The 27,795-nt window shown below is 35.3% G+C and overlaps 1 protein-coding gene across 1 annotated transcript in view; it reads left to right on the forward strand.

Moving 5' to 3' along the window:
- The window catches only part of GPC5 (glypican 5), a 615,376-nt gene that overhangs the window by 319,166 nt on the left and 268,415 nt on the right, over nucleotides 1-27,795 (forward strand). Inside the window, exon 7 of the mRNA XM_063392300.1 lies at nucleotides 12,949-13,102. Within this exon, the coding sequence (XP_063248370.1) occupies nucleotides 12,949-13,102 (154 nt within the window). The remainder of the gene's footprint in view (nucleotides 1-12,948; nucleotides 13,103-27,795) is intronic.

The following is a 27,795-nucleotide window of genomic DNA, read 5'->3' on the forward strand; positions in this document are numbered from 1 at the left end:
TTGAGACAGTAGGAAGACTGACATCAAATGGCTGATGTCTATTTTCTTTCCTTCCTTGCTGATTTATCCCTTCACCAGACTTTCAAGGAAGAAATTATCACACCTTCTTGAAAGTACTTAGTATCCTATTACTTCATGGCTACAGTTTTTGAAGTTAAATCCTAAGGTTTCTAATTTTCACTTTGTTGTTCTAAATAGCTGCATCCTCCCTCCATTTTCTGCAGGCAAGTAGTTTGTTCCAGAATGAGCTTTTAGTGCAAGAATCCAGCCAGAAAAAAAATTAATTTCTTTGGAATATGTAGTACCATATAATGCTTTTCCAAAATCAGTAATGCATATTTCTGTGCATGATTTATTTTAGGATGAGGTCAAGCTTTTGAAGATGTTTGTTTCTTTTCATTGACTCTAAAAGCTCTAGTGACTCTAAAAGGTAATTAGTACCACTTAAATAGCCTGGAGGTTTTAAAGTTGAATAGAAATGTCCTACAGTGGGGGGGAAAAAATAAACCTGCACAAGTTTTGTTTTTGTTGGTTTGGTTGCTGTTGGTTGGTTGGTTGGTTGGTTGGTGGGTTGGGATTTTTTGCAAAACTGCGTATCAGCAAAGAATCTGACTTTTTGACTTCAGTAAACATCTTACAGATAACTTTAGGCTGAGATGAATTACCCACTGGACTTGCCTGTCTTTCTGCACAGACAGATGCCTAAGTTTAGATTGCTAAAGCTACGTGAAGTGACTCCCACCCTAAGAGCAGAAAAGATGTGTAAGCAATTATTCTGTCTTGTGGGATCTCTCAGTCTTCACCTTATTCATTAGTTTAAGCCTGCCCTTGGACATCTCTGAAAAGCTCAGATAATGTATTTCCTGTATGGTAGTTCTTGTAAATGCTGCCTATTTTCTACTTGTTCTGGGTGTTTTGTTAATAACCAACTTTTTCACTACATGTGATTTAAGTGAGGATTTCTGAGTTCTAAATAAGAAGACATGATTTAGGTTCATTTTGTTAATGAATAATGTTGCTGGATTGAGCCTGTTTATATGCACTGTTTGTGGAGATTTTAAGGTTTCTATTGATATCTTCCCTATAGTGAAGAGAGAAGATGGGTGATTATGAATAAGCAGCACAATGGCAATATTTAATAACTGGGAGCACATGTGCTAACACAATACAATATACTGATGACAAAGTACTCTGATTTTCACAGTAACCAAAACTGTCTGTAATCTATGCAATATTCATTTCACTTTAAAAAGAAAATGATCCTTTTATGTCTTGAGATAACCTAAACAATAAAATAGTTATTAAAATGGAAATCCTGAGTTTGCATGTGCGTATAAAATGATTCAGAAAAGACAGACTAATATACCTGGAATTTTTGTGTGTGCTAGCTATAGGAATAAATGTGACTTTATAAATATTTATACATGGTTCAAAGCCATCTGTCAACAATTAAAATATATGTCACATTTAATAACATAGTCTGCATAGATTAGGATTACTATAATTAGACTATTGCGCACATATTACAGCTGCAAAATGCATGAGCCAGGCTTTCTCAGGAATTTCAAAAAAAGGCTTCTTCTATTTTATAATATTCTCCATGGTATTTGATTGCATCTGAATAAGTAATGCTGTGGAGAAATAGCATAAGCAGCTACTTGAACTTGAAGCTAGCTTTTCTGAGAAAAGTTGTAATCTTATCACACATACAGAGACCCAATGGGATCTAAAGGATTGCTCTACCAAATCTTTCTGAGAAGACTCCGATTGTAAATGGTCCACTTCTTTATGCACCAAGAGACCTGTTCTCAAGTAATGTGCATGTCTGCTCCTCCAACACTTTCATATTTCAAGGATGCCTTAATTCTCCTGAAGATGTTGAAAAACAGGCATGATGCATTTTGACAAGAGTAGGCATTGGGAACTATTTTAAGAATAGTTTGGAGGCAAAGAGGATTTAAAAACACAGTCCTTCATATCTTATAAGTCTCTATTTATCCAAAGCAGCCTTACTACACAAATATAACCAGAGAAGTATAGTTATGCAGAAATCATGAAAATAAATGATGAGTCAAGAATGGGGACAAGGGGCAAATTGTGGCCTTGTTTTAACCTCATTAAGAATTTACTCACCTTGTGGAGAGTGCAATCTCAGCAACTGGAAAACTTTCAGTGTAAGACTTAAGTGTGACATAAATGATGTACTAGACTTTATACTGGCATTCTGCCTGAAAGATATATTCTGGAAATGAAAAGAGTATATATTGGACCTTAAGAAAAACTTGGTAAATCATGCAGAAGATTCTGGATCTGTGTTTTTTCTGTAGTATCTTTTGTGGCAGTCTCTTATAGGATGAAGCCAAACAATGTCACAAATCAGGACTGGAGGTATGGTTTTGTGATTGATACTTGGTCTCACTAATGTAAGGAGATTCCTGGCTATTAGTTATATTAGTTATATTGAGGTTCTGCATAATAACTTGCGTGTTATGGGGGGAGGGTAGAGGGGAGATGGGATATGACAATACTTTTGCACAGAGAATCCCTCTTCACGAAACCTGTTCTATAGACATTTTAGGGTCTGTTATGAGATAAATGAATACTGAAGGATTTCGTTTCATACTGAATTCTGCATTAAATTTTATAGGTGCCTACTGTCATATCATATTCTAGATCAATTTAGAATGCTCTGATTTAAGGAAAAAGTACATATGCAGCTGCTGAAGAGGGAAATGTATTTTTAATGTTTCAATTTTTTGAGTATATGGGACAATTTTTCACTTGCATTATCTACAGAGCAATGGCTAATGCAAAAATAAAGGCTTCCTTCTATTTTATTTTTGTATTTAACTTGCTTTCAAATGTAGATAGGAGCATACTAGTTTTATGAAGTTACACAATATTGGCTTTGCTGTCAGCTTAGTCTTCATGAATTTTACACAGCAGCTGTTGCTTTTCCTCACTCGCTTGAGTCCACTGATATGAGGGCTGGAAATGTCACCAAGTAAAAGATGAAACTAGCTTTATCTTGCTGCTGGTGGATAACCGTATAGTCACAATTTTGCTCATGATGGCATCAAAGATTATTTCAATGCAGCTTTTTCTATAATGTCTTCTGAATGGCCCTCCAGAAGAAATGTCAAGTAGTATATATAAAGTGAAAAGTGTTCCAGAAAGTCCTTCTTCTAAATGGCTTAATATTATGCCCTTTCACTTGCAGATCTGTGAAGTATAAGAAGAAATTGAAGAAATTGAAATCTGAAACAGCATGTCTGCAATTTTCATTATCTATCATGATGTTTAATTTACTTCAGCTATAACATCAGACTTCTGTTTCCACTGATAATGACAGGAAACTAGGGTTTACAGATTATTAACTCTTAAGTAAAAAACTGTGTCAAAGAAGTAAAACAAAGTTCTGCTTTTGTAGACATAAGCTCCAAATTGCCACAGAATAGATACTATAGATAGGTAATAGAAACAGAAATACACACCACTGATGTAGTATAGATAATTTGCTGTAGAACACATTTGTAGCTTATTTTTCAGTAGCAATTCAATATGAACATGTTGAGACATGGAATAAATTTTATCCTTAAAAAAATAAAATTGAATATTTACACTTTGCTAATGTCATGATTTTTTATTTCTGAGCAATGGCCATACTAATAACAGATTGATGTCACTATCAGTAGAAGTCAGTGCATGATAATGAGTTAATGATCATGTACTCATGTTCGTATATATGAATCTTGCAGGTTGGTGAATTCTCTCTGTTCTTCATTGGTATGCATTGGTTTCTTATTTTATTTGAAAAACTGTCCTGTGTAATGATAGTCATGGGATTATTGAAAATGGCTGTAATTCCAATTAATTCTCCATATGATTTTCCAAGTTCTACTTGTTACCACTGAAAATGTTTGGTTTGAAACTTTCTTTGAGAAAATTTAATTCTTAAGTTGTAATTAGCATATTTCCTCACAAATAATTTGATCTTTTTCTTGCTATTTATGTAGAGAGGGAACATAGAGAGAAACAGTGAATTTTATATCTATAGTATCTAGATAAATGGTTGGGATCCCGCTGTGCTTTTCTCCAGTTGGCCTTGTGCTACGAGCTGTGTTGCTACCAAACAAACAAAACTTGCACTGCCTGGCTAAAAGAATTAAGAATCCTCTTTGAAAACTTTTTTTTGTTATTTCTTTTCTATAAATCTGTTTGGACTCCAGCCTTTGCTTAGCTGAATAATTCCCAGCTTTAACTAGGATTATGGTTCAGTTGCATGTGCTCAGATGCCTGGAACCATTCCAGCTGCTCGGTGTTCCTTGGCCTCCAGCTGTTGCTCAAGAAGCAAATTCTTCTGCAAATGCTCTGTCACTCCTCTCTCACTGCATAGTGCCCCAGATACTCTAGGTAATATCAAAAAGCACTAGACAACCATGTCCACAAAACTGAATCAAATTTCTGACATGCAGATTACTACTGAGGACCTTAGACACTTCACTTACAGAGAAATATGTACATTTTTTGATATCTACACTGAGGTGTATGATTTTGAAGCTCAACCCCACCCAAAATCCTGGCTCTGTTTGTTCAAATGAGTTTTATCTGATCACAGTATGCCATGTTATTAAAATCAATCCTTTCTCTTTTGGTTAGACACCATTAATCATTCATTAAAGCACTCGATACTAAGCTGTCTAGTGATTCACGTATTCTCTTCTGGAAAGACAGAATTTCAGTCTACTGTTAGGACCAAAGAAAACTATCTAATACATGTCATATATGTCTATCTATATCAACCCTTGCCAAGGCAGAAAGGTTGAAAAATTCAGATGAGGACAATTTAAAGGATAAAATAATTTTCAAATTATCTGAAAAATATATAATAATATCTAGTGAAGGGGATTATAACCATTAACCTTCAAATGAATAAAAGGAGACAGATGAATAGAAAATAACAGTGACCAGAAAAATACAAGCATATGCATGGGTGGGTGAAACAGACAAAGAATATTAGTCTCTAAATATTAATCATATAAAATGTGACTTTGTTCTGTTATTTCAACTGCTAGACAGAAGTAAGAGTACATGCTATTGTTGTGGGGTTTAATTTTGCTTGCATTTGTTATCTTATAAATGTCTAACTCATTTTCTTAATTTTGTGAGGATGATTTAAACCTGCATTGAAACATTGGCAAGACATGCATTTTTATGGATTAAATACCTAAATATTTTTAAACAAATCAAATTGATGGTGTGCATAACGGTGGTGGCAGGGACTGCACCAAGCGATAAGACCCAAGCTTTTGCTCCTGTATTCACTCTGAACCAGTAACAACTGGAAAGAATCCATGACAGAACTCAAGTGGGAACCTGAGTTTGTGGGTTTCAGCTGTAAAATGCACACCCAGATATAAAGCAAGATTTCAATAAGTAACAAATTAGGAAAAGGGTATTTTTAAACAGACAACTCCATTTAGGAGCTGTATCTGTATTTGCTAAAAAGAGGATGAAGGGTGAGAACACACTGTTCCACATCCCCAGTACTTACAAATAGCCTCTTAATAAGTGATTTACCTTAGGGAGAACTGGTGGGTGAACAGATGTAAGTTACAAAGACTGAGAAATTCGGTATCTATCACTGTACCTTATTGCCCAGTTCTCTTTTATTTGGCACTGTAGGCATCCCAAAAAACCTGCATCTATTATATTAAATAAAAATGTTCAGGGACTGCTCCCATCCTGTTTCCTACAGCAGAATAATCATATCCAGGCTGCCTACTCAGAATAGTCTGTAGACTATGCTAAGGCTCAAATTGGGGTCAAGCATGTTGTGGAGAGTGCTAGTTAAGTCAGTTCAACTTTGTGGTGGTCAGGAAGCATGCTAAGGATAGAGCAAAATGTACAGTGTGTGCTTGTGCTTGAACCCATAGTCTCACTGTGAGGAATTGTACCTTCAATGAAAATTGCTTGTCAGTGCTATCCAATTGAGCAATTAGCTTTCGTTTAAAATTTTGTTCTCTTACTGAGTGGTTTTGAATGCTACATAAATAACTACTGAGAAGAAAAGTCTGGATTTTGAAGTAGTTGTGGAATAATAAACTGGGGTGATTCTTATTTCCACTATTCAGGCAGCAACTGATTTCATCCTGAGGTAGTAAATGTATATCAAGAAAGCACAAAGGGTGGGTTAAAGCTGTGTTGTGCAGTGCTGGCATTTAGCCACCTTTCTAATTTTTGCAGTTCAGTAAGCAGAATGAATGGCTATTTCTTTCTTTGTTCAGCCAAGTTAGCTTGGACTTAAGAGAAATATTGTGTTATTTCAATCAGAATTTCAGGCTACTGGTGATTTTATGGAGAAGAATGAGTTTTCAAACTTGAAACACAGAGCTGTAGCCCTGGATCTCTGCAGAAAAGGAGCTGTAGGTTTGACATTGCACTGTATGTATTGCTTGTACTTTGTGTATCATCTCAAGGATATAAAGGCTATAGCTGATTAGAAATCTCATTCTTTTTTTGGAAATATAATTAAAAAATAAAAAGAAAGGAGTTGATGTACTTCACACAAAGCTACAGCTTTTTATTAAAAAAAATCCCCACACTATCATAAGGGATTATGAATTGCCATAGTAGTGATCTAAATACCAGTCTCCAATATAAACTGGACTTCTAATTTGAAATGCACAGTTTTGTTAAGGAAATGAAACCCTGCAGTATATGCTGGCTTACAGATGTATGAATAGGCTTTTTTTAGAAGTCACCAAAGGAAATGTTGATTTCTAAGTAGTTGAGTATGTAATGCTAAGCACAGGTAAATAAATTAGCAGTTTATTTCTCTCATTTGACAGAGTTCAAGGTAGGAATACTTCTAGAAATAGTTCTTCTGGATTTGACTTGATTAGCTAAATTGGATTCACTGTTGGTCTCATTTAAGATTCCCTCCAGAAGTATTTATGATGTGCACAAAAATGAAAGAGAGGAAATACTGTGGCTGAGCTTAGTTTACATTGAACTGCAATAGAGCATCAAGATATTTTCAGTGAAATACAATACAATAAAATTTATAGAAAATCCATATTTACCATGAAGGTTTATGATGTGGAATAAGTGGATCGGATACTAGATTTCTGTATCACAACAGTTGCAATTGTATAAATATAAATTTTATTACCTTTCAGTGTTCATCATTCATTAGACATTGTCCTTGTTTCCGCAGGGATAGAGTTAATCTTCACCTTAGCAGCTGGTATTATGCTGTGTTTTGGATTTAGGGCAAGAATAATGTTAATAACACAGTAACATTTTAATTGTTGTTGAGCAGTGCTTACTCTGTCAAGGACTTATTTGTTGCCATGAGTTTTTCCTGGTTTGCTGAGCGTTCATATTAAAGGAGAAATGTGCAGTTTCTCACGCTGGTGAATTGTAAACACAGGACCATGTTTTGTAAATATTGGCAATGTTATGAACTCTTTCTCCAAGACAAGGGGAGGTTGAATGACAGCCTCCTGGACCAATGTGGCAGGAGAGGTGGCGATACCCTTCTCCAATCCATGGTCACCTTGCCACAGGTATATAATGGTAAAAATGAACCAGGTCTTCTGCCCTGCTGCTGTTGATGCACCCAGATCTGTGTCCCCAGTCTGTTTTCTGGCTAGGCCTCCATGGTGATACTTATATTGTTTTCTCTTACTGCCCTGCCGGCGAGCAGGCTGGGGCTGTGCAAGAAGATGGGAGGGGACACAGATGTGACAGCTGACCCCAAATGACCCAAGAGCTATCCCTTGCCATACAAAATCACACTCAGCATGTAAACTGGGGAGAGCTGGCCAGGGGCTGGTGGCCCACTGCTCAGGCCATCGGTTAGAGGGTGGTGAGAAACTGCATTGTGCATCGCTTGCTTTGCACATCTTTTCGTCATCCTTACTATCAGTATTTGCCATTCATTTCATGTTCTACTACACTGTTTTTATCCCAACCCATGAGTTTTACCATTTTGCCGATTCTCTCCCTCATCCCACTGAGGGGGAGTGAATGAATGGCTGGCTGGTGTTCCTGCCGAGTTAAACAGCAACAGAGAATTGAATCACTTGTAACTTTCTGCAAGCAGAAAAATACAAAATAGAGTACGCTCTTGCCATTTCAGATTTACTTATATGAATTAATACAGTTTTGAGAGGCAGAAGGGACCATTTTAGTTTTTCACCTGAACCTCATACATACCATGTCTTTGAATCTCTAAATTAATTAATGCTTTAAGACCAAAACCTGTTTGAAACACAAGAAACAAAATAAACAAACAAACAAAAAAAACCCCCCAAAAATCAACAACCAAACGAAAAACCCCAAAACCCCCTGAAAAAACAAACAAAACCTTACCACAACTGATGATAATTACTGTTTATTATTAAAAAAGTATTTTTATATGGACTAACCTGAATGTTTCTTAAATGTATGATTATGGTAGGATAGATTTTTATTCACTTTGAATGTTTAAATATAAAAAAATTATTTATTTCCTATTTTCATATGCTTTGGCCTACCGAATCTGTTAAATCTCTATTTGCCATACAGGCATTTACAAGGCTTATAAGGCTGGTTAAATAAATTCTTGAGATCAAGGGGTTTTTTGAGTGTACTAAAAGATGAGCTCTGTGGTTAAAACAAAAGGATTTTTGGTTCCATTTTAATCGCTGTAATGGAATTCACTTCTGGGCCATCATTTCTGAATCAAGGCAATGGGAATGAGATTTAGGAGTAATATAACACCCCTAATCTGACTTAGTATTCCGATTTCTGTCCCCAAAGATATCCCATTAAAATCTTTGTCTAGAACACTGCCCTGGGTAATTCATATTCTGCTGGCTACCCAGGACACCCACAATTAATTTATGAAACAGAATATTTTGTCTTTTAATATGCATGTAATACAATATTTAGACTTGCAAATTTACTTTTGTCTGTATTTTATTATAGTATGTGTTTTAAAATTCACTCAATTGCTTCACTTGCCAGATGAGATTTTCTTAGTTTGTCACTTCTTTTTGTTATTTAGTAGTTCTCCAGTTCTCATGGCAGTAGAAGATTTATCATTACCACTTTGTTTTTCATTTTGCTTTCCAGATCATTGACAAGAGTTTTAAATAATCTTGAAAGACTATAAAGTCCTATAGGACTGTACAATAATCACATGTCCTTAGTGATAATTTTCCTAATAATGCTTAGACTCTGAGATTTGTTGAGAAACTTCATGTACTCTCATAAGGTGCCTCTGTAGCTTGCTGCTGCAAACAGTTTATTTTCTTACCAAAATACTACAGAGCAGTGAGTCATATATTTACAGAACCCTGGAAATAATTTAATACAACAATGTAACTTCTGTAATGCAAATATTTTCATTCTAAAAGGTGAAACTTCACAAAGTTTATTAATGGTACTTTTTGGTATTATAACCTTGTTCAGAATTGCTTTTGGGTCAAAGACAGCAGTCCCCTAAGCCATCAGTGAAAGTCCTGAGGGGTATTTTGATAACTGGGCATTAAAAGATCTAAGGGGTAGGCCAAACTTCCCAAAGCTATGTAAGGAAGCTCTGAAGCTGAAGACTCGCAAGGATATTACAGTTGATTTACACCCAAATCATTCTCCCATGCACGTGTACCATAGCAGTGGTGCACAAATTTTCTGGGAAAATAAAATGCCACCAGCAGAGGACATGCTTTTGATACCAAAGTCTTAGTTCAATAAACTTCATCAACATTAAGAACCAGCGAATCTGGAATACTGGTGTATCTACTGCAGTCTCAGAACAGCGGTGAACTAATTCTTGCCATAAATCATTCAAATTAACATAGTTGCCAATAATATTTGCTGCCTCTTCCATTGAACTTGAAAGACAATAATGTGTGATTAAACTCATGGGTTTTGGGGCTTTTTGAGACAAAAAAAATTGATAGAATGGAAAAACCTTTGGACAAAACAAAAATAAAAGACACTATTTTACACTATGACACAACAGGAAAACTGTCATTGTACTTTTCTGAGGGGCAGATAGTATACAGCTAGTAACCCTCCTCATTCAACTGGGAGACCCAGTAAGCATATAAACCAAAATGTCCCAGTTATGACATGTACTTATTTTCCTCTTAAAGAATAGCTTTTCAAAAAGTACAGCAGAAGAGAGCAATTCTTTTAAACAACTTTTATCTTTATTTATAATGTGAATCAATTTAGCGTTGAAAAACTACATGGATTTCTGTTTAATAAAGAATTTATACTAGGTCCAAGTCTTGCTTAGTAGAGAACCAGCACTGAGACTTGTGCACTTATATGGAGACAATATTTCTTCTTGTACAATTAAGGAGTTGAAAGAGAATAACAAAATCCAAATAACAAATGAGCTTACTCATTATTTAATATCTACTTTTTCAAGTACAGTGAAAAGTTTGGAAAAAGTTAGAATACTTATTCAATGGTGAACCTACCTTTAAAGAAATTAAGTGGGATCATCTGTATTTTTAGCTTTCAAGTCATAAGTCAATAATGCATAATAATTAAAAACATGAAGAAAAAAAGAGGAAAGAGAAATAACTAAGTTGCACTGGAATTTAAAGAAGCAACAAAATATGAAACCTTATCAAGTCACTGTATTTCTGAGACAGAGATATAGAGGAGGATGCATGTTCTCAGGCTGAAAAAATGTGTGTATATATTTATATATATAAAACCACACACACAGAGGTATATATATATATACATACACCAGATATATATGGTATATATGGTGTATACTGCAGAAAATTTGGCAGCACATTTTGTTTGAAAAACTGTCTTGCTGGAAGTTCCTGCCCGTATTTATGCCACAGATCTCAGGGATAAAGATCCTTATCATACAACTGGCCCTGGGAATGTGTCACAGTATGAATTGAGGAGAAAAATAAGTGTGCTCTTTAACTGAGTGTAGTCCATTAAACAGTCCGTGTTTTGTTTCAATAAATACTATTTTGTAGAAATATGGCATGGATTACACAATGAACACAGAGCAGAGCAGCAGTACCAAGGAGCTTTTTTCCCTCTTAGCTAGGTAGTTTGTCTTTCAGGTAGCATATAAATGCCTAATAAAACTTTTGAATTAAAAGTGCTGCATAAATTGGTTTTGCTAATTGAGTGGTGAGTGGCATTCTCCTGTTCTTACACAGAGGAGCAAGTGGATTTTATAGAAGCATTGAGAATTATCTGAATGATCTCATTGTAGTAGTGATTAATTTATTTTTTTTTTTTTTTTTTTAACAGTACAGCACTTAAAAATTAAGTCATCTGAGAAGTGACTCCATAACCTGAAAATAAACTCAGTTTATAGGTTGAAAATATGAATCCAATGTCTTGTTCAACAACAAAGTAACACATTTTTGAAGGTATAAAACAACTGAGTCTGTTTTGAACTATTTAATATTTTCTTTAAGGAGGAAGTGCTATCTGATTATTAAAGAATCTGAGATAGTGAGGTTTTTGCCAGTGTAAAGAAGTCGTCCTAGACTGAAACATGAGTAATGCACAAACCTGTGCAAACTAGTATTTTGGGTGAGATGAGGTTATAAGAATTATTAACATTTTTAAGAACGTGGGTTTTTGTAGGTTTTGATGTTTATATTTATCTGACATATAAACTGAACTGAATCTGAATGGGGAAGAGGGCACATTGTTCGTGTATATGTGACAGTTGTACCACCTAGTATTTAAAAACTGTATGGCAGCACTTGTACATTTGATAAATGAGAGAGATTAACATTATTCAGGTGATTGCTCAGCCCTGCTCAGCTGAGTGGACAGATATGTTAAACAGATTTCTACTGTTCTTATAAACCATGCAGATATCATTGGCCATCTCTGTAGTTAGAAATAAAAAGAAGCCAGAGAACAATCTTATTTACTGGAGCCAAATCATGCACTCTGCTTAGGCCAGTATCAGCTATCCATTTGTTTTATTTTGCCTCACTTTTGTTAGTTCTACCAAAGTAAGGCCTGGAGGTCCTTTGGAAATAACTCTCTCCATGCTAGCCCTGCCTCTGACTGTACTAGTTTGGTCTGCTGTTCCTTGGTCAAGCATTTGATATCACCCCAACACTTTTTTTTTTCCTCCAGCTTCTACCAGATTTCCATGTGACACACCCAGAGTAGACAAGTAGGTTTTGGATTCACAAATATATAGCTGCAACACAGCTGTCATACTATTTCAGATATTTCAAATGTGAAAAATTCACATAAAATAATAAATGTATCTTAAGTCTCTGTAGACACCGTATGGGTCTTTAAAAGATCCAGGTCCAGCATGTTAAGTACCATAGATGCTGTCTGCTCTAAGTGGGCAACAAATAGGAAACAGGAAACAAACAGGAAAGGGGCAACAAACATTTTAGTGGGGTCTGTTGTGGTAGAAATAAGGGCAACAATTTTAAACTGAAGGAGGTTTGATTAAGATAAGGAAGAACTTTTTTTGTAATGAGGGTGATGAGACACTGGAATGGGTTTCCCAGGAAGGTTGGGTGGGGCTCTGAGCAACCTGGTCTAGTTGAAGATGTCCCTGCTCATTGCAGAGGAATTTGGACTAGATGGACTTTAAAGGTCCCTTCCAACACAAACTTTTCTATGATTCTATGCACTTATCCATTCGACTTGACCTCTGGGCCAGAAATTGGTGCCTGATTTTGTTTTATAGTTATAAAGATATTTAGTAGATTTTTAATTAAAACTAAACTATAGATCTTCAAATACCACACTTTTAAGTCTATCTCTAAGTCAGGGTTAAAAGACAAATTTTTAACAAAATCAGAATTCTCATTCTGAATTTTTCTTTTCAAATCAGGTAATTACTAGGAATGTATACAAAATTTTTGGTACTCACTGAAGTTCTCCATATGTACTGCTAACTTGCATGCTATATCTTGTCTTCAGCAGTTGCAGGGCAAATCATTTCCAAGATGGGATCTCCAACAAACAGGCAGTGGTGGAGGTGTAGATGAACAAATCAGTGGTGATTGTGATGATGAAGATGGTTGCGGAGGATCTGGAAGTGGAGAATTCAAGAGAGTCCTGAAAATTACAGACCGTGAGTCCATGATTCTGTTTCCTTCCTGCATTTAAAAAGTGAATTGGCATATTTTCCACTAATACATACCACTGAATTATCTCAGAAAAGATGTGAAAAGTTGTCCATGTAGTGTTTCCAAGATTTACAGGAGTAGGCCAGTAATTATAGGACTTTTGTGAGCACAGTATCAATATGAGTATCAGTTTCATCATAACACATGTTAAAATATACTTGGCATAATATAGACTTAACACGGTATTTTAGTAATATAATAGGTGTAAAGTGGCATGTCCCTTTGAGATATTACATTAACATAAGAGATTTGGCAGTTAAAAAGAGAAGCTGTACTAATTTTGGGTGGAACTGTGGCAAACCATGAGGTTTGATCCAGGCAGCTGCATTTCATGGAGAACTATTGGAATCAATGTACTAAAGCATTCAAAAATAATGCCAGTGCTGTTTCTTATTAATCTTTCCACTTCTCTTACAGTTTTGTTTTTATGTAGTTTGGGGTTTTGTTTGCTTGCATTTTATTTTTGTTTTATTTATTAGCTGAAACAGATTTGTAATAAGTTTCATTAAAACTTATTACAAATATTCCTGTGTTTGTGGACTTGAATGGCATAGAACTCCAACCATAAGCAAAGTAAGTTACTGCTTCTCTGAATCAGGACATTTTCCAGCATGTCTTATTTCTCTTCCCATTGTAGAAATATAGGCAGAGATGGTGGCAATAGATGAATTTTTTCATTTAAACTCCGTTTCTACATTTTGCAATTTTTTTTCCTGCATTTTGCATTATGTATATTCACTGAATTTGAGGGTGCTGCACGTTTTGAGGCTTAGATAATGTGAACCTCAGGTCCTTTTTGACTTGACAGTAAAGAGGCAATTTAGAAATGTGGCTGTAGAGAACCTGTAGTTTCCCATTTCTCTTTGAGCTGCTGGAAAACTGTGACAGAACATTCCGGGGCATGCTTTAACAAGTCAGCTTGGAATCAGCCTGAGATCCTCTTGCACTGACACTTAGTCTATACATTTTCAAGTCCTGCTAGAAGTCTACATGGGATTTTGAGCAATATCCAAAAAAGTTTAGGCACTTACTTCCTTAGAGTGCCCTTGGAGGTTTAACTTTGGAGAAAGAAGTTAGGAGTTCAAATATTTAAAACCACATGTTCTTTGTAATACTGAATATATCTTATATCTATTTGATAATGACACACTGTGGTATTGAAGGACTGTAAAATAGTCTAATAATGTGACTAGAGCTATTAAGAAAGTATTAAATGACAAAAGAATTTCAAGTACAGTATATTTTATTTCACTCTCTTCTACTGCATTAGAATTTTCTTCATATTGATATATTTAGTGCAATCTTTTCAAAATGTCAAAATTATAATTAGCCTTCATATTCTCTTTATATTACAACTTCTAAATTGCTAGAATTGTAAGCTATGTGTTAGACATAGTGAAATTTGCATGTAATTCTGTTTCTTTTGAACTTTTTCTAAGATATTATAGAACAAAAATGTGAATCCATACTGTTTGATATTTTGACTTGTGCATAAATCTTGAGCTGCTAGTACCTTCCATGAGCTATTGTGATTTCATGGATTTATGCTGGCATGCATTTCCTTTCTGGAATTCAACTTAAAATTGTCTTTAAAGTGTACCAAAAAGAGTCCTACTTTGTTCTGAGGCATCACATATGGATTGTCCAGCAGAACAGTTAAAACATTCCATTTTGTAAAATTTTATTACAATGCAGGTCAAGAAAATATTTTTTCAGAAATCACTCGTGTCTTTAAGTATATGTTGAAGTGTATGTTTAAGGTAAATGAAAGAGTTTTTTGAAAAATTCTTCTATTGCATCACTGTGATATATGAGTAAGACTTCGGGAATTTAAAATTAGATTTAAAGTAAAAAAAATATATTTTAGTAAGGAAAAAACCTATCTTCTCAAGATTTAAGATTTTGTGTGAAGAACTAGAGTTAAAAATGTAAACATAAGAATTTAGACTTATATTTTTAATATCTATATTTTACATGTATAGATATATAATATATAATAATATATAGATATTTTATACAATATACATAGTTTTGTGTAATTTTCTTAGCTTTGAGTGACTGATATCAATTAAAAGCTAAATAAGATTTTAAACTCCTTGTTTTTATACTGAAAAGTTAGATTCACTGTGATGATATTGCTTACAGCTCCTTGAAAAGTATGTCTGAAATTCAGGTAAGGCTATAAATTGAGCCCAGAATGTTTGATCCTCAGCATTAGCTTCTCTGTGGAGTCATACACTTATTTTTCCTTATCAAGAAAACTTTCTGCATTCTTTTACTTCTGGACAATTTTGCTTTTTCTCATAACCAGCCAGGAAGGAAAGGGGGTGTGTTACATATTTCTTTCTGTAGTTGAGTCTAGAGGTCCTAGCCATAGCCCATTTTGGTAGCTTCTGCAGACATTTTCACCGAGGGGATAATCCTATGGGCAACAAATTAACGATATTAATAAGTTGTTAAAGTATGATACAGAACCAGCCCCTTTTATTACTATATATAGTAATAGTATAAAGTATAAAGATACATCCACTTTTTATTTATTTATTTATTCGTTTATTTATTTATTTATTTTGATGGCATGCCATTGCCTTTTGGACATGTGTCTGATACTCAGACCAAGAAGGAGCAGAGAGGAAGGGAGGGGATATACTTCTGCCAAAACAAACTTGTTCCAATTTTATGTGCACACGTAGCTTGAGGAATGAAAGATTGCTTGTTTCCACACTCAGTACTAGAGATGTAAGAATTGATTTCATTTGGTGTAGAAGACTGACAAATGTGTGGTGACAGCCTTTAGGCTTTAGAAGGCCAGTGAAGTGATCTGGTATTTGTAACACAGAAGCAATAGCCTTGCATTACAAAAATGTTTAAAATGTGCTCTATTTTGAAAAAATCTAGTTTTCCTATCAGTCAATCATTACATTATATTCAGTGTTTCAAAGTGCTGCAACTGTGCTGACTAGTTTGCTCTTTCATAAGTACTTTTAAAATACGGTAAATTGGTGCAGTTATTTGAAGAAATGGTACTAGAAAGGATAGTGTACTTTAAATGTATAAAATAAACAGTAGTATAAAGCCTTGACACTTCATTTGCTAGTTTTATTCTCCTCTAACCCGGGAGCTCCCACAGGACTATTTCATGAGTCACAATGAATTACCTATTCGAAGCCCCCTGCAGAATGCAGCAGTAATAACAACAAATACTTATCACCTACATATTGATTTGCATCTGTTTTCAAATAGCTCTGTGAGAAACGACTGATCCCAATACCACTCCACTGAGGTTCTCAATACCATCTATCAAAATTCTCATAATACTTCTAGCCAGACCACCGATTCTCTGAAAAGTGCCCTACCACTAGTTTGTCTTTCTTTGCACGTTTTAACATGCAACACACACGTTTCTTTACTGCAGCCAGAGATCTCCTAGTTCAGGGTTCAAATATGCAGAAATATTGAGGATATCTTTGTGCTTAAGACAATGAATATATATGGGCAAACTTTGTCTCCCACTTTTTGTTTTTTTTTAAAACTCACCTGATGGTCATCCTCTTTGAAGAAAGAAGTCTCTAAAATGTTTTACTTCTCAGGCTTCTTAATCTGTAGATTATTATTTTCTTGTTCAGATCATGCTGTAGAGGTAAAATACCTTAGAAAAGGCTTTATGTTGTGATCTCTATACAAATAAACCAGTCTACGTCTCTTGCCTGACATTATACTGCATTCTCAAGTCTCAAACACCCTTTCTCTTCTTCCTGCTCCTTCACCCATTTCAGTATAGTTGCTTTATTCATTGTTAAATCTGATTCTGGTGGCATATTCTGGGACCAAAACTCTTTAAAGCTGGCAATAAAATCTCCATTATGATGTTTGCCATCTGTTAAATTCTTTTAAACTCTCATCTACATTCTGCTGCTTCAGTAAAGTAAGACATCCCTTATGTCTGAGTAGGATTTCAGGTTTTATTTACACACAAGAGTATTCTCCCTAATTCCTGGATGTTAATGTGAGGTGTTATTCAGGTGTCTTTGGAAGGACTACATGACTTCACTGTTCATAGTTCACTCAGTTCAGAACATCTCAATTCTATTAAAAATGAATAAGAAAAATAAAAGTTCTTGCTGTGAATGCCAGCCTTGGTCTAAATATTGCACTATTTTTTAACAATAACATTCTCATAGTCTACTGTTGATTGAGAGGCTAGGGGGAATCTCACCCTTCCTTTTCACATAAAGACTGCCATAATTGGAGCTCTTTTCTCTCATATTCTTGTCTTTTGTGGAGCTGAAAATCTTTTGAGGAGAAAGATTTATCGCAATTAGTACATTTGTGTGAAAATTTTGCATTTCCAGAAGAAGACACACATCGTCTACACATATGACGTTCAAAGATTTTTCTGTGTGCATGACTGAGTTTTGCACAAAAATACTTGATGATATAAATTATTGAAGCATAAACAAAGTCAAAGGATGAACAAGTTCCAATAATTCCCACAAAAAAAAAAAAAAAAAAAAAAAAAAAAAAAAAAAAAAAAAAAAAGTTACCCCAACGACCTTTGGATTTCTAAGGATAGACTTTCAACCGCCAATGAAGTCTGAACAGGTAAAGTTTCCAGATGTATGAACACCTTCATGCCACAATGTAAAGCACTGTGGTGGGTTGACAGGTGCCAGATGCCAGGTGCCATCAAACTGCACAGCACTGTGAGGGCTGCAATGGGAAAATGAACTCCAGCTCAGCCAGAACCAATACAAGCAGTGAAAAAAACCCCAAAAGTATTCCATTTAAAATGCCTTGTAAAAATTGAGAAAAGTTACAATACAATTTTCTTATGCAGTATTTTGCAGAAAGTGTGACCTGCATAATGATATTATGCATTGGAAAAAATAAAAGATGATATTTCAGTTTTTGGTTGTTTTCTATTTAAAGAGTGTAATTTCTCTCTCTCAACACGTTTTCTCATGAGTCAACATTTGTACTTCTTGAGGGATGAATTTAACCTGAGTAATGGATTGAAGCTGTACTGTCAGGTTTGATTCAAAAACAAATAAGGGGAAGGGTTATGTAAAATTTGCTGGGGGGATTTACAAAGAGACAGAAATAAAGTCAAATAATATAAAATTTCATATTTTGCAAGAGTGTATTTTTTGCCTTGTATTAACATGTTACATCCCCGTGAAGATTTTTATGACAGCAGCTAGCAAACAAACAAAGAAGCACAATTGCTCTTCATAGGTTTTAAGTTATCATAGTGTTTAATGAGCAAACTGACTGGTCTAAAACAGCACATCAGAGCAGTGCAATTACTACAAACGACCTGCATTAATAACATGGGGTTATATTTTGCTGGGAATTACCTTGTAATGATACCACTAATTCTGAAGTTATCAAAAATCTGGAGCCTTTTACTACATGTATTAGTTCATTGAATGAATGTATAAATATTTGCACTCATGGTTACCAGTAAACAAACAAACTTCTGGCAAAGTACTAGTGTTAATTGCTTTCTCATCCATTCTTTTTCATTTACTGAGGAAAATTAATAAGATAATAGATGTCATAGCTACCTATCAGGATAAAGAATGTTCTAAATGCTTTTTTTTATTTCCACAGCAGTAGAATGAAAAGTGTCATTCTTACAGAACTGCTATTGTACAGCACCTGCCTGTTTATTACTTCCTTGTTTTTTTAAAAACTTCCGAAATCCCCTTCCTGCCTACTGCTTTATGCCTCCCAAACTTGAGCACAGAGGATATACTCCAGTATGTCCTTCTCTGCTCTAGATTCTCCTGTGAAGACTATAGCTCTTCAAGAGCTCCTTTTCGGAATAATCAGAGAAATACAGAATAGGGAATATGGTGTTGTGTGATCAAGGAATCATGCAGGTTGTGTATCATCTGAACTGGTATCTACACGTCAGAATACAGTTGGGATCTTTGTGGAGACAGACACTTTCTGTGGTAATGGATTAATAAAAGAGTAATTTATCAGCCTAGAGAACACTAAGGCTCCAATTAACCCCTCTCCACGGATTTACACATTTTCTTCTAGCTTTTCACCAGCATGGACATCCTTCGGGCTATTTCCTTGGACAGAGAGAGGGGAAAAAAACCCCAAATTCTTGTGATTGGTCTTCCAGATATGTAAACACTTAAAAGCTTTCAATCAACAAGTTACGGGCTGAATGAAGAACTAATGTACCATTTCCTTATTTCACCTAAGTGTTATGCCCAAAAGCACAGAAGCAATTACAGAGGTACAGAAAGCCAAGTACAGATACAGTCCTTGCTCAAATTGAACTGACAGTGAATGTCAAGTTTCCTACTGTGGACTATAAGATTTAATTCTGAATGGTAGTCCTAAGAAAGTGGAGAGCAAAAACACCTCCTGTGTGAATATTTTTGCCCTATATAAGCCAAAGCTGTATTCCCTCTTTCAAAATGGGTTGGATTGTTTTGTGAGTTCCCTCATTTCCCACTCCTCCTCTACAAGGACCTTTCAGACATGTCTCAAAGAAAAGCCACCAGCAATAAACAGAATTTTGAGATGGGGACTACAAGCAGACTTTTTCTCGATAGATTCCTAAGGTTAAGGAAAGCTGACCTTAAATTCTTTAAAATGCGTCAAGAACAATCACTAAATGCCAGTTCCTCTAGCTAAGCAAGAAATGGTTAACCACATCTGTTCCAGAAACACAGAACAGAATGTGAGTACAAATGCAAATGTTTTGTGTAACATGGAAGTTGTGTTATTTACTAAGCCAATCCCCTCAAATGAGCCAGTGGAAAACTGGTTAAGGCTAACCCTTCAAAAAGCAGCATACTGTCCCAAGTACATTGTTTCCCACCTTTACCTATTGTAAGTGTCTCTCTCTGGTGCACAGACTGTTTAGTGTTTTGGCTAGAGTAGGAGATAATAATCAAGCTAAGTCTCTACAGCTACAATTAATGCCATTCAGCTGGCATATAGACTAAAACCAGAATACCCACTTCACTAATATCTGACCTGAACTTAGGTCTTTTCGTTTTTCCTAAGAAAACTTTTAAAGTTTTATGATTCATCCCATTAACAGAGAAGAAACTTTGAAAATTTCATCAAGGGAACAACTCTTGAAAAAATAACTGTAACCCTTTTTTTTTTTTTTTTTTTTTTTGTACAAGACATTAAAATTCCTTACTATTCTATATTAAGTTATGGACTATTTATTTTTGCATGTGCATCTGATATATGCAAAATTAAGGCAAAATACACTACTAGTTTATGCAAAATATGGTTAATTGGAAAAGAATAAGGCTAATATGTCAGATTAGTTAGAACTTAGATTAGTTCTGATTGACTTCTTCCTGAGTAGTCATCATTTCACTGACTTTGTATGAGTTTGTATTTTCCAGGGAGACCACATAATAAGTTTAGTTTGAGTTACAAAGTTCCAATTGTATTTTTAAAGGCATTACCGTATAATAATACCACTGCTTCTGAAGTTACCAGAAAGTTGGACCCTTTTAATGCATATATTATTTCATTGAACCAATGTCACAATTATATTTTAATAATTCATTATTAGTCATTGATTATATTTCTATAAATAAATATTTTTTATTTGCTGATGTGTTCTTTGAAGTGTGTTTCATAATAGTGTATTAAGGATACAAAGGGAAAATTTTTTTATAACTCTTGATCACTGTATTCAAACCACCTTTACTGTTCTATCAAATACTTCCATTAATTCAGCGGATGAGAATTTGTATTGTTTTCCTTTATACAAAACAAAAATGAGCAGGTGTTTTCCTGCAAAAATACATTACTTTTAATCAATTTTATTTAAAATCAATCCTTTTTTCTAAGTGGTGATGTCTAATCCTCAATGACCTGAGATTTTACTTCAAATAAGCCCTCAAAAGTCAATGTATTTTTAAAAAACAGACCTTTTGAATAGTCACTTTCATCTCCAGTTAACCTTATGACTGATTTTATTGTGCCTAGGAGATCTTTATATAAGAAATTCTTCATAATTTTGAAGTTTTCATTTTAAATCTGTCCATGTTTAAATTATTTCTGGCAGGAGGAGGGGAAGAGGAGCACCTCACTCTTGATGTTCCATTTCCCATACTGCCTGTGATAGCTTTCGTTATCCACTTAAGATGATTCCAGTTTACTTCTACTACTGACCAAAAGCTTCAAAATGAGTTGCCTTTTTTTCTGTAGAAATTAACCAGTTTTATTTCTTTGAGTGAGAGAAAATATAAAGCTAGCCTCTATGTAGTTTGAAACTATTATCATATTCTAGCAATAATTGCTTTCAATGATCAGATTAGCTACTTCAAGTTTATCGTAAAAATGTTACCTGTAACCATCCAAAATCTAAACATGAATATTTTAGGACAGCTATAGCCTACTGTGTTGTTTTGTTTTTTTTTCCCTTGGAATGCAATCCTACTTTAATAACAATAAACACAGAGACAGGACTTTTCTTCATGAGCTAAAAATGCAGACTTTTATAGTTACTGTAAAGAAACAAACATGTATCACTGAAAATGAGTAAACACATGAGGTCACAGTTTATTAGGCCAACATTAAGCATATATGTTGAGAATTGTGCCCTCAATCCTTATTTCTTTCAACTGGTTGTAAAAGGACAAACTTCAGTTGCTTAAGTACAGAGATCTAAAGTTAGATAGAAAATGCCTTCCTGAAGTTAGGTTCTTTTGCATTCACTCTGGTTCTGATTTAATATTGATTTTTATTTTTAGATAAGGGTTAAAGACCTTTCAGTGTACTTCACAGTCTTATTGTCAGTATCACTAATGACTTTTTGCAGTAAAAAATAGAGGGGGCACTTGCAAATACAGCTAATAAGACCTGTAAAACAGAATTAATGTTGTCTCAAAGCCCTAGTTTGCTGGGAAAAGAAATCATTCCTATTTTCCATCGTCTGTGATGGAGAAAATAGCTACTGGTGAAAAAAGAAGTGGGAATATCTGTAAATCCCATGGTGTGTTTTGTTATCAAACTGTCTTAGTATCTTTTTGACCTGTTTGTCTTTGAGATTTTGAACACAAAACTAAATGTAAAACTACAACCACCCAAAACTTTCATAGCCATTACATGAATAAGGAATTATTTCACTGAATCAAAAAGGAATTGTAAAACACTTTTTAAATCTACTTATGAAAGAATCTGTCCTTTTTCAAAGTTGTGAATCATATCAACCTGTTACCTTTCTATTTCTTAAACAGACTGTACCCGTGATAAATGTCACACTTTGATTTGCTTAAAGGTGATTTATAGTCAAAGGTAGCTCTTCAGCCTGTCATGCATCTCCAGTCTTTATTATATTCTTTTAGAAAATCAAAGTGTGTGTGATCTCCTGAGAGTTCCCTTTGCAACCTGCACAGAGACTTAAATTAGATTAGTTTCATATTTGCGTCTTCCACTATTAATGATTATAACTCCAATGCCTTGACTAATCTGCTTCTCAGTAATTCATGTTCAAACCATTTGCTAACTTTTAAATAAAAGAGAATCAATTAATTTTTGTTTGTTACAGAAACTTAGCACTATCTTTTTTTTTCCCCAAGAAACAATATGTAAGGGAGATACAAGCCTGAGGAAGATCTAGATCTTAAAATCTGCGAAATTTGTGTGATTATATATATATACATACATATACACACTTACATAAATCATCAGAAGTTCCCTAAAAAAGAGTGAAACTATTCAAAATACTCAGTTATGACCTGTATTCTGTAAAATAATGTAACTGGAAGGAAGCAAGTGGACTTTTCTTTTGTTATTTTAAAAGGAAGTGGTTTGGTATAATTTCAATCTGGTTTAGGATTGTGATGTCTCATTTTTACAGTCCAGTAATAGGCACTAGTACTGATTTTAAGTTTCTGGAATGAAATGTACAGAAAAGGATTTTGCAAGGCTGCATGGAAAAGTTTTTTGTGAGACAAAAATTAGAGCAGACACCTAATTAGAGGGGTGGGACTCTGTTGCTGAGACATTTTAGCAGAACATTTCAGGAGTCCATTTCTGTCATCATTGGTTTATTTTGATTATATAAACTCTGCTTCCAGTGTCTGTAGCAGAAGATAGCTCAGATTTATTAAACCTTATACTCTAGATACCTACATTTAGATGAAATAAACTGGACATAAATTCCAGTTGTTGGATTTTCAAAGGTTGGCTAACTAGAACAACTTCTCCAGATATTGGCCAGTAGCAGAGAGGTTAGACATGCTTAAAATGAGTTATTTTCCATACTTAGAGCCTCATTAAACAGACACTTCTCAAGGCCAGTAGGTGTGCTTAAGGAAGGGAAAAATCTCTTGCTTCATTTTGATATACCCAGTTGCAGAAAGAGAGGCTTATGCCACAGCTCAATAGGCACAGACTCCATCAAAGTATCTTTTGTGGAACCATGTAGTCACTAGCATTTTTTATGTCAACCACATTATGCCTCTGAAACATTTTGGATGAATGGATGAATCCCATTTGGATTCCTTTCTCAAGTTCATGCTGCCTGCAGTCATCCCTAAGTAAATGCTTTTACAGCACAGGCTGAATTTAGGGCCTCCTGAGTAGCTGCTACATTTCTCATGCAGGCATATGATTTGAGCTTGTAATAAACATGGAAAGACCATATGGATAGAGATATCAGATTTCTAGAAAGGTCATGAAACCTTTGTTTTTATTATCACTTATGCTATCAGGATTATGGACATAAATCAATCAATGTCATTCTAATTCAGGGCCAAAATGTCTCTGAGGCCGAACCTGGAGAAGCAAAAATGTAGCCTTGATAACAGGGATAGGATGAAATAAAATGTCTAAGAATAAGATGGAGTCTGTGCCTATTGAGCTGTGGCATAAGCCTCTCTTTCTGCAAAGAGAGGATTTTTTTGAGGAAAATGTTTGATTGAGATGTCTGAATGAGAACAAGTCTGAATAGAGAAGGAGGTAAGAGAGAAATGCAGAAATGTGTTTGTACCTTTGCAAATGTGTAAATGGTAGTACAAATGTGTTTGTACTACCTTTACCATGTCTCTTCCACTGTTTTTCAATTTTTTCCCCAATGTTCATAGTCTTAAATAGAAATGTTCATAAATGTAATCTTCATCTCTGAGGCCAAGGATCCTGTGACCAGCTTTGGGATGTGACAAACGCAGTTTATGGCACTTGCACAGCTGATAGTGATGTAGAAAGTACAATACTCTTAAGAGAATCTTATGTATTGTAACAGTGACATTTGGAAAATATGTCAGTTGCTAGAGTGGGGACTAGCTAGCTGTTAAAAAAACTACTTCTGAAATGTCAGGGAGCAAAACCAGAATGTGGGAGTTGTTCTAAAAGGAAGCAGCTACATATGAGCTAAATGGCTGCAAAATAATAATTTACTACATTTTGTGTTGTTGCCTTATATATATAAACACAGTCATTAGCAAATAAGAAAAAAAAAAGGAAGGAACTATTAGTTATTTCCTAATAAAATTGTGCAGCAAAAGCTAGCTATAGACAAAAATATTGATCATATATTGTGGCTTGCAGACGACCTTGAGATTTCTTTAAAAATTTATTGTTTGTTGACAGCTTGCTAATTAAAAGTGCACATCAGGGATTTTGTTTTCAATAACTGAAAATGCCTACTCATATATTTAAATAAAGATAATAAAGAACTTGAATAGGTTTGTTTCCAGGTTAAAATTTGCTTATCTCTGGTAGTTCCAAGACTTAGACAAGTAAGGCACCTAGACACACCTCAAATACAGGCAGATTAAGAGTATAGACTATAATTTGCAAATTAATTTAGCTGAGAAAGTGGTCTCTGTTGCCCACCTTGCCCACCCTCTGGAGCTGTATCTCTTCTTCACTATAGTTGAACCACAAATGATGCTGTTTAATACAGATCAAAACTTTGAGGCAAATGGAATGTGCTTCTGCTATACATTAATATAGACATGCAGGGTTGATTTGGTTGATTGCCAGATAGTCACTCAGCTCTTCTCCAACTCCCTGTCCTCAACAAATAATAAAAAAAAAAAAGAGTGTGATAAGACAAAAGCTTTCTTGTGTTACGATAAAATCAGAAAGATCACTTACCAATTAACATCACAAAAATGAAAAGGCTCAACTTGAAGAAAGTTAATTTCTTGCCAATTAAAATAGAGTCACGTGGTAAAAACCAAACAGCTTCACCCCCATCTTTTCAATCACATCACCCACTTCTTTTCAATCTATGTTACTGCTTCATTCCCAGCTCCTTTACCTCCTCCTGACACCAAGTGTTGCAGGGGTGACAAGGAGAGAGGATTGGTTGCAGCCAGTTCGTAACAGTTCCTTTCTGCTGCCTTTTCTCCTTGCATTTACTTCCCTGTGCCACGTGGGAAGCTCTCCAAAAGCTCCAGCTTCCTTCAGGGCATATTCACCTGCTCCAACACGAAGTCCTCCTCAGGCTGCAGTGTGGTATCCAGCTGCTCCCTAAGTGCTGCAGGGGAGCATTTGCTGTGGTGCCTGGAGCACCTCTTCCCTCTCCTTCTTCTCTCACCTTGTTGTTCAGAAGGTTGCTCCTCTTGGTTTCTCCCACTTCCACCACCCTCAGCTCCTTCTTCTCAGTGATAAGGAGAATTTTGGCCCATTTTTAAATACATTTTCCTGAGGCACCACAGTCCTGACAGGTGGGGCTAAGCTGTGCCCTGTGCCGGATCTGCTGAATCCCGCTGAAAATGCCGGTGTGACACAGGAGGCATCCCAGTCTGTCCTCACAGATGGCAGCCCTACAGCCCCCACTGCCAGCACTGGGACATATAAACCCAGTGCGGTTGCACATTGGGCACTGGTGTGTCAGATAACACAGGGGAGTCCTGTCTCTGTCAAGAGGGAGTCACTTTTGGAAGTACGGCCAAGGGGCCAGGCTGAGCTTGATCATTCACTATGGTCATGAGCCAGCTCTCTGGGCAACCCTGTGGACTCAGCAGAGAGTCTGCTGCTGCACACACACACACAGGTTTGCCCTGTGGAGGGCAACATCTGTTAGTTTTTCTACAGGTCTCTCTGCAGTGAGTTACCAAGTGTTTGCTTGTAGATCTGCTTACGTACACTCAGGACATCAGCTGCTCCTGCTCCTCTACCAAGTATTTTGATAGACTCAGGATTAGATCCTTTGAGATGGTCACTAACTACCAAAATCCCAGTAGCTTTACATTGTGCAAAATGGCCCAGTGATTGATACTGGTGTACATAACTTTCACAAAAAGGGAAAAATTCAGTATATGGTAGAAAAAAATGTAACTTCTCATGACCTGTGTTCAGAACCTATGTGTCCTTTTGGGCTCTTACAAGTTGACTGAGGAGTTGCCAGACTCACTTTTTATTTGAATGCACCAAGCAAGACGTGTGATGCATAATGACATAGACTATATCATGGAAAAGGAAAATATATAATTAAAGAGATTGTGATTAAAAGCTGTGAGCTCAGTAACATTTTTATGAAGTTATAAAGTAGTTTTCTAGTAAAATTTCAGATGTAATATTCAGTTCATTAACAACTCTCGTCATCCTTGAATCCATAAAAATTAATTTATTTTACTGTATAGCAATTTCTAAGAAATCTATATCATAAAATGTAAGAGAAAGTGTTTAGATCTAGATTCAAAAGGAGAACAATCAGATTTTATTTCTCTTCTAGTTAGTGCTGTCTATTGCCTTTTCTCTTCCTCTTTTATTGCTCCTTCCTTTTTCTAATTAACTATCATTTGTCATTTTATGCCAACTGACATAATTGTAAGTCATTATGTAGGATACTGATAGCCTTAGAAGCAGTTGCCTCACACATAAACTCTTATGTCCAAACGGCCACTTAGCAAAGAAGTGGATTTTAATTTCTCACCATTCATTACTATTTCAATTTCTCTAAACAGAATTATTGAAGAGCAGCAGGTGCTTTTTTTTTCAGTTCCTTAGTTTTGTTTCTTAACTTACCTTTTCAAATAGCAGTGTTCTTTCAGAGAAAGAAGGCAATTAATTCTTCTGTATGCCAGAAGATGCCACTGTAGCACTCTCTTACACACAGTAAAGGCTGCTGACAGGTGAGAAGGACATGAATATTATCAGATACAGCATCTTGACTGATTGCACCTGTGAAGGTGTTACTGTGAGTATCCTAAAAGTGCAGGGTCTTAATCTGGTGAGAGAATGAGATTCTGCAGTGTTTATTTATTTTTTTTTTTAAAAATCATAAGAACAACTGCATATAGGGAATGAAGGGAAATAGTTATTTTATGGCATAATTTCATTAACTGCAGTCCTAGTCCTGTATTTTCTGCCTTGGATATTTATGTGCTGCAGAAGTGTACCAAACACTAATATGAGTACATGTTCTTTCTCCAAAGGATTTTTCTAGAAAGGATTTTCCCGCTGTTTAATATACCATATAAATCACTTTGAAAAAATAGTGTTCTTAGGTTGCTATTTCATTTTCTTCTGTATCCACTTAATCGCAGAGAGGTTTGAGATCATCTGTCTACTTCAGTGTCATGGGCCTTTTTTTTTTTTTTTTAAATACTTTAAAAATTCTTGTAGTGAGCAGTCCATCACCAGCGTTAGAAACTAGGTTTTCCCCCAGGTGATAAAGAAATAA

The sequence above is a fragment of the Prinia subflava genome, chromosome 3 (assembly GCF_021018805.1).
Source record: "Prinia subflava isolate CZ2003 ecotype Zambia chromosome 3, Cam_Psub_1.2, whole genome shotgun sequence".
Classification (NCBI taxonomy): domain Eukaryota; kingdom Metazoa; phylum Chordata; class Aves; order Passeriformes; family Cisticolidae; genus Prinia; species Prinia subflava.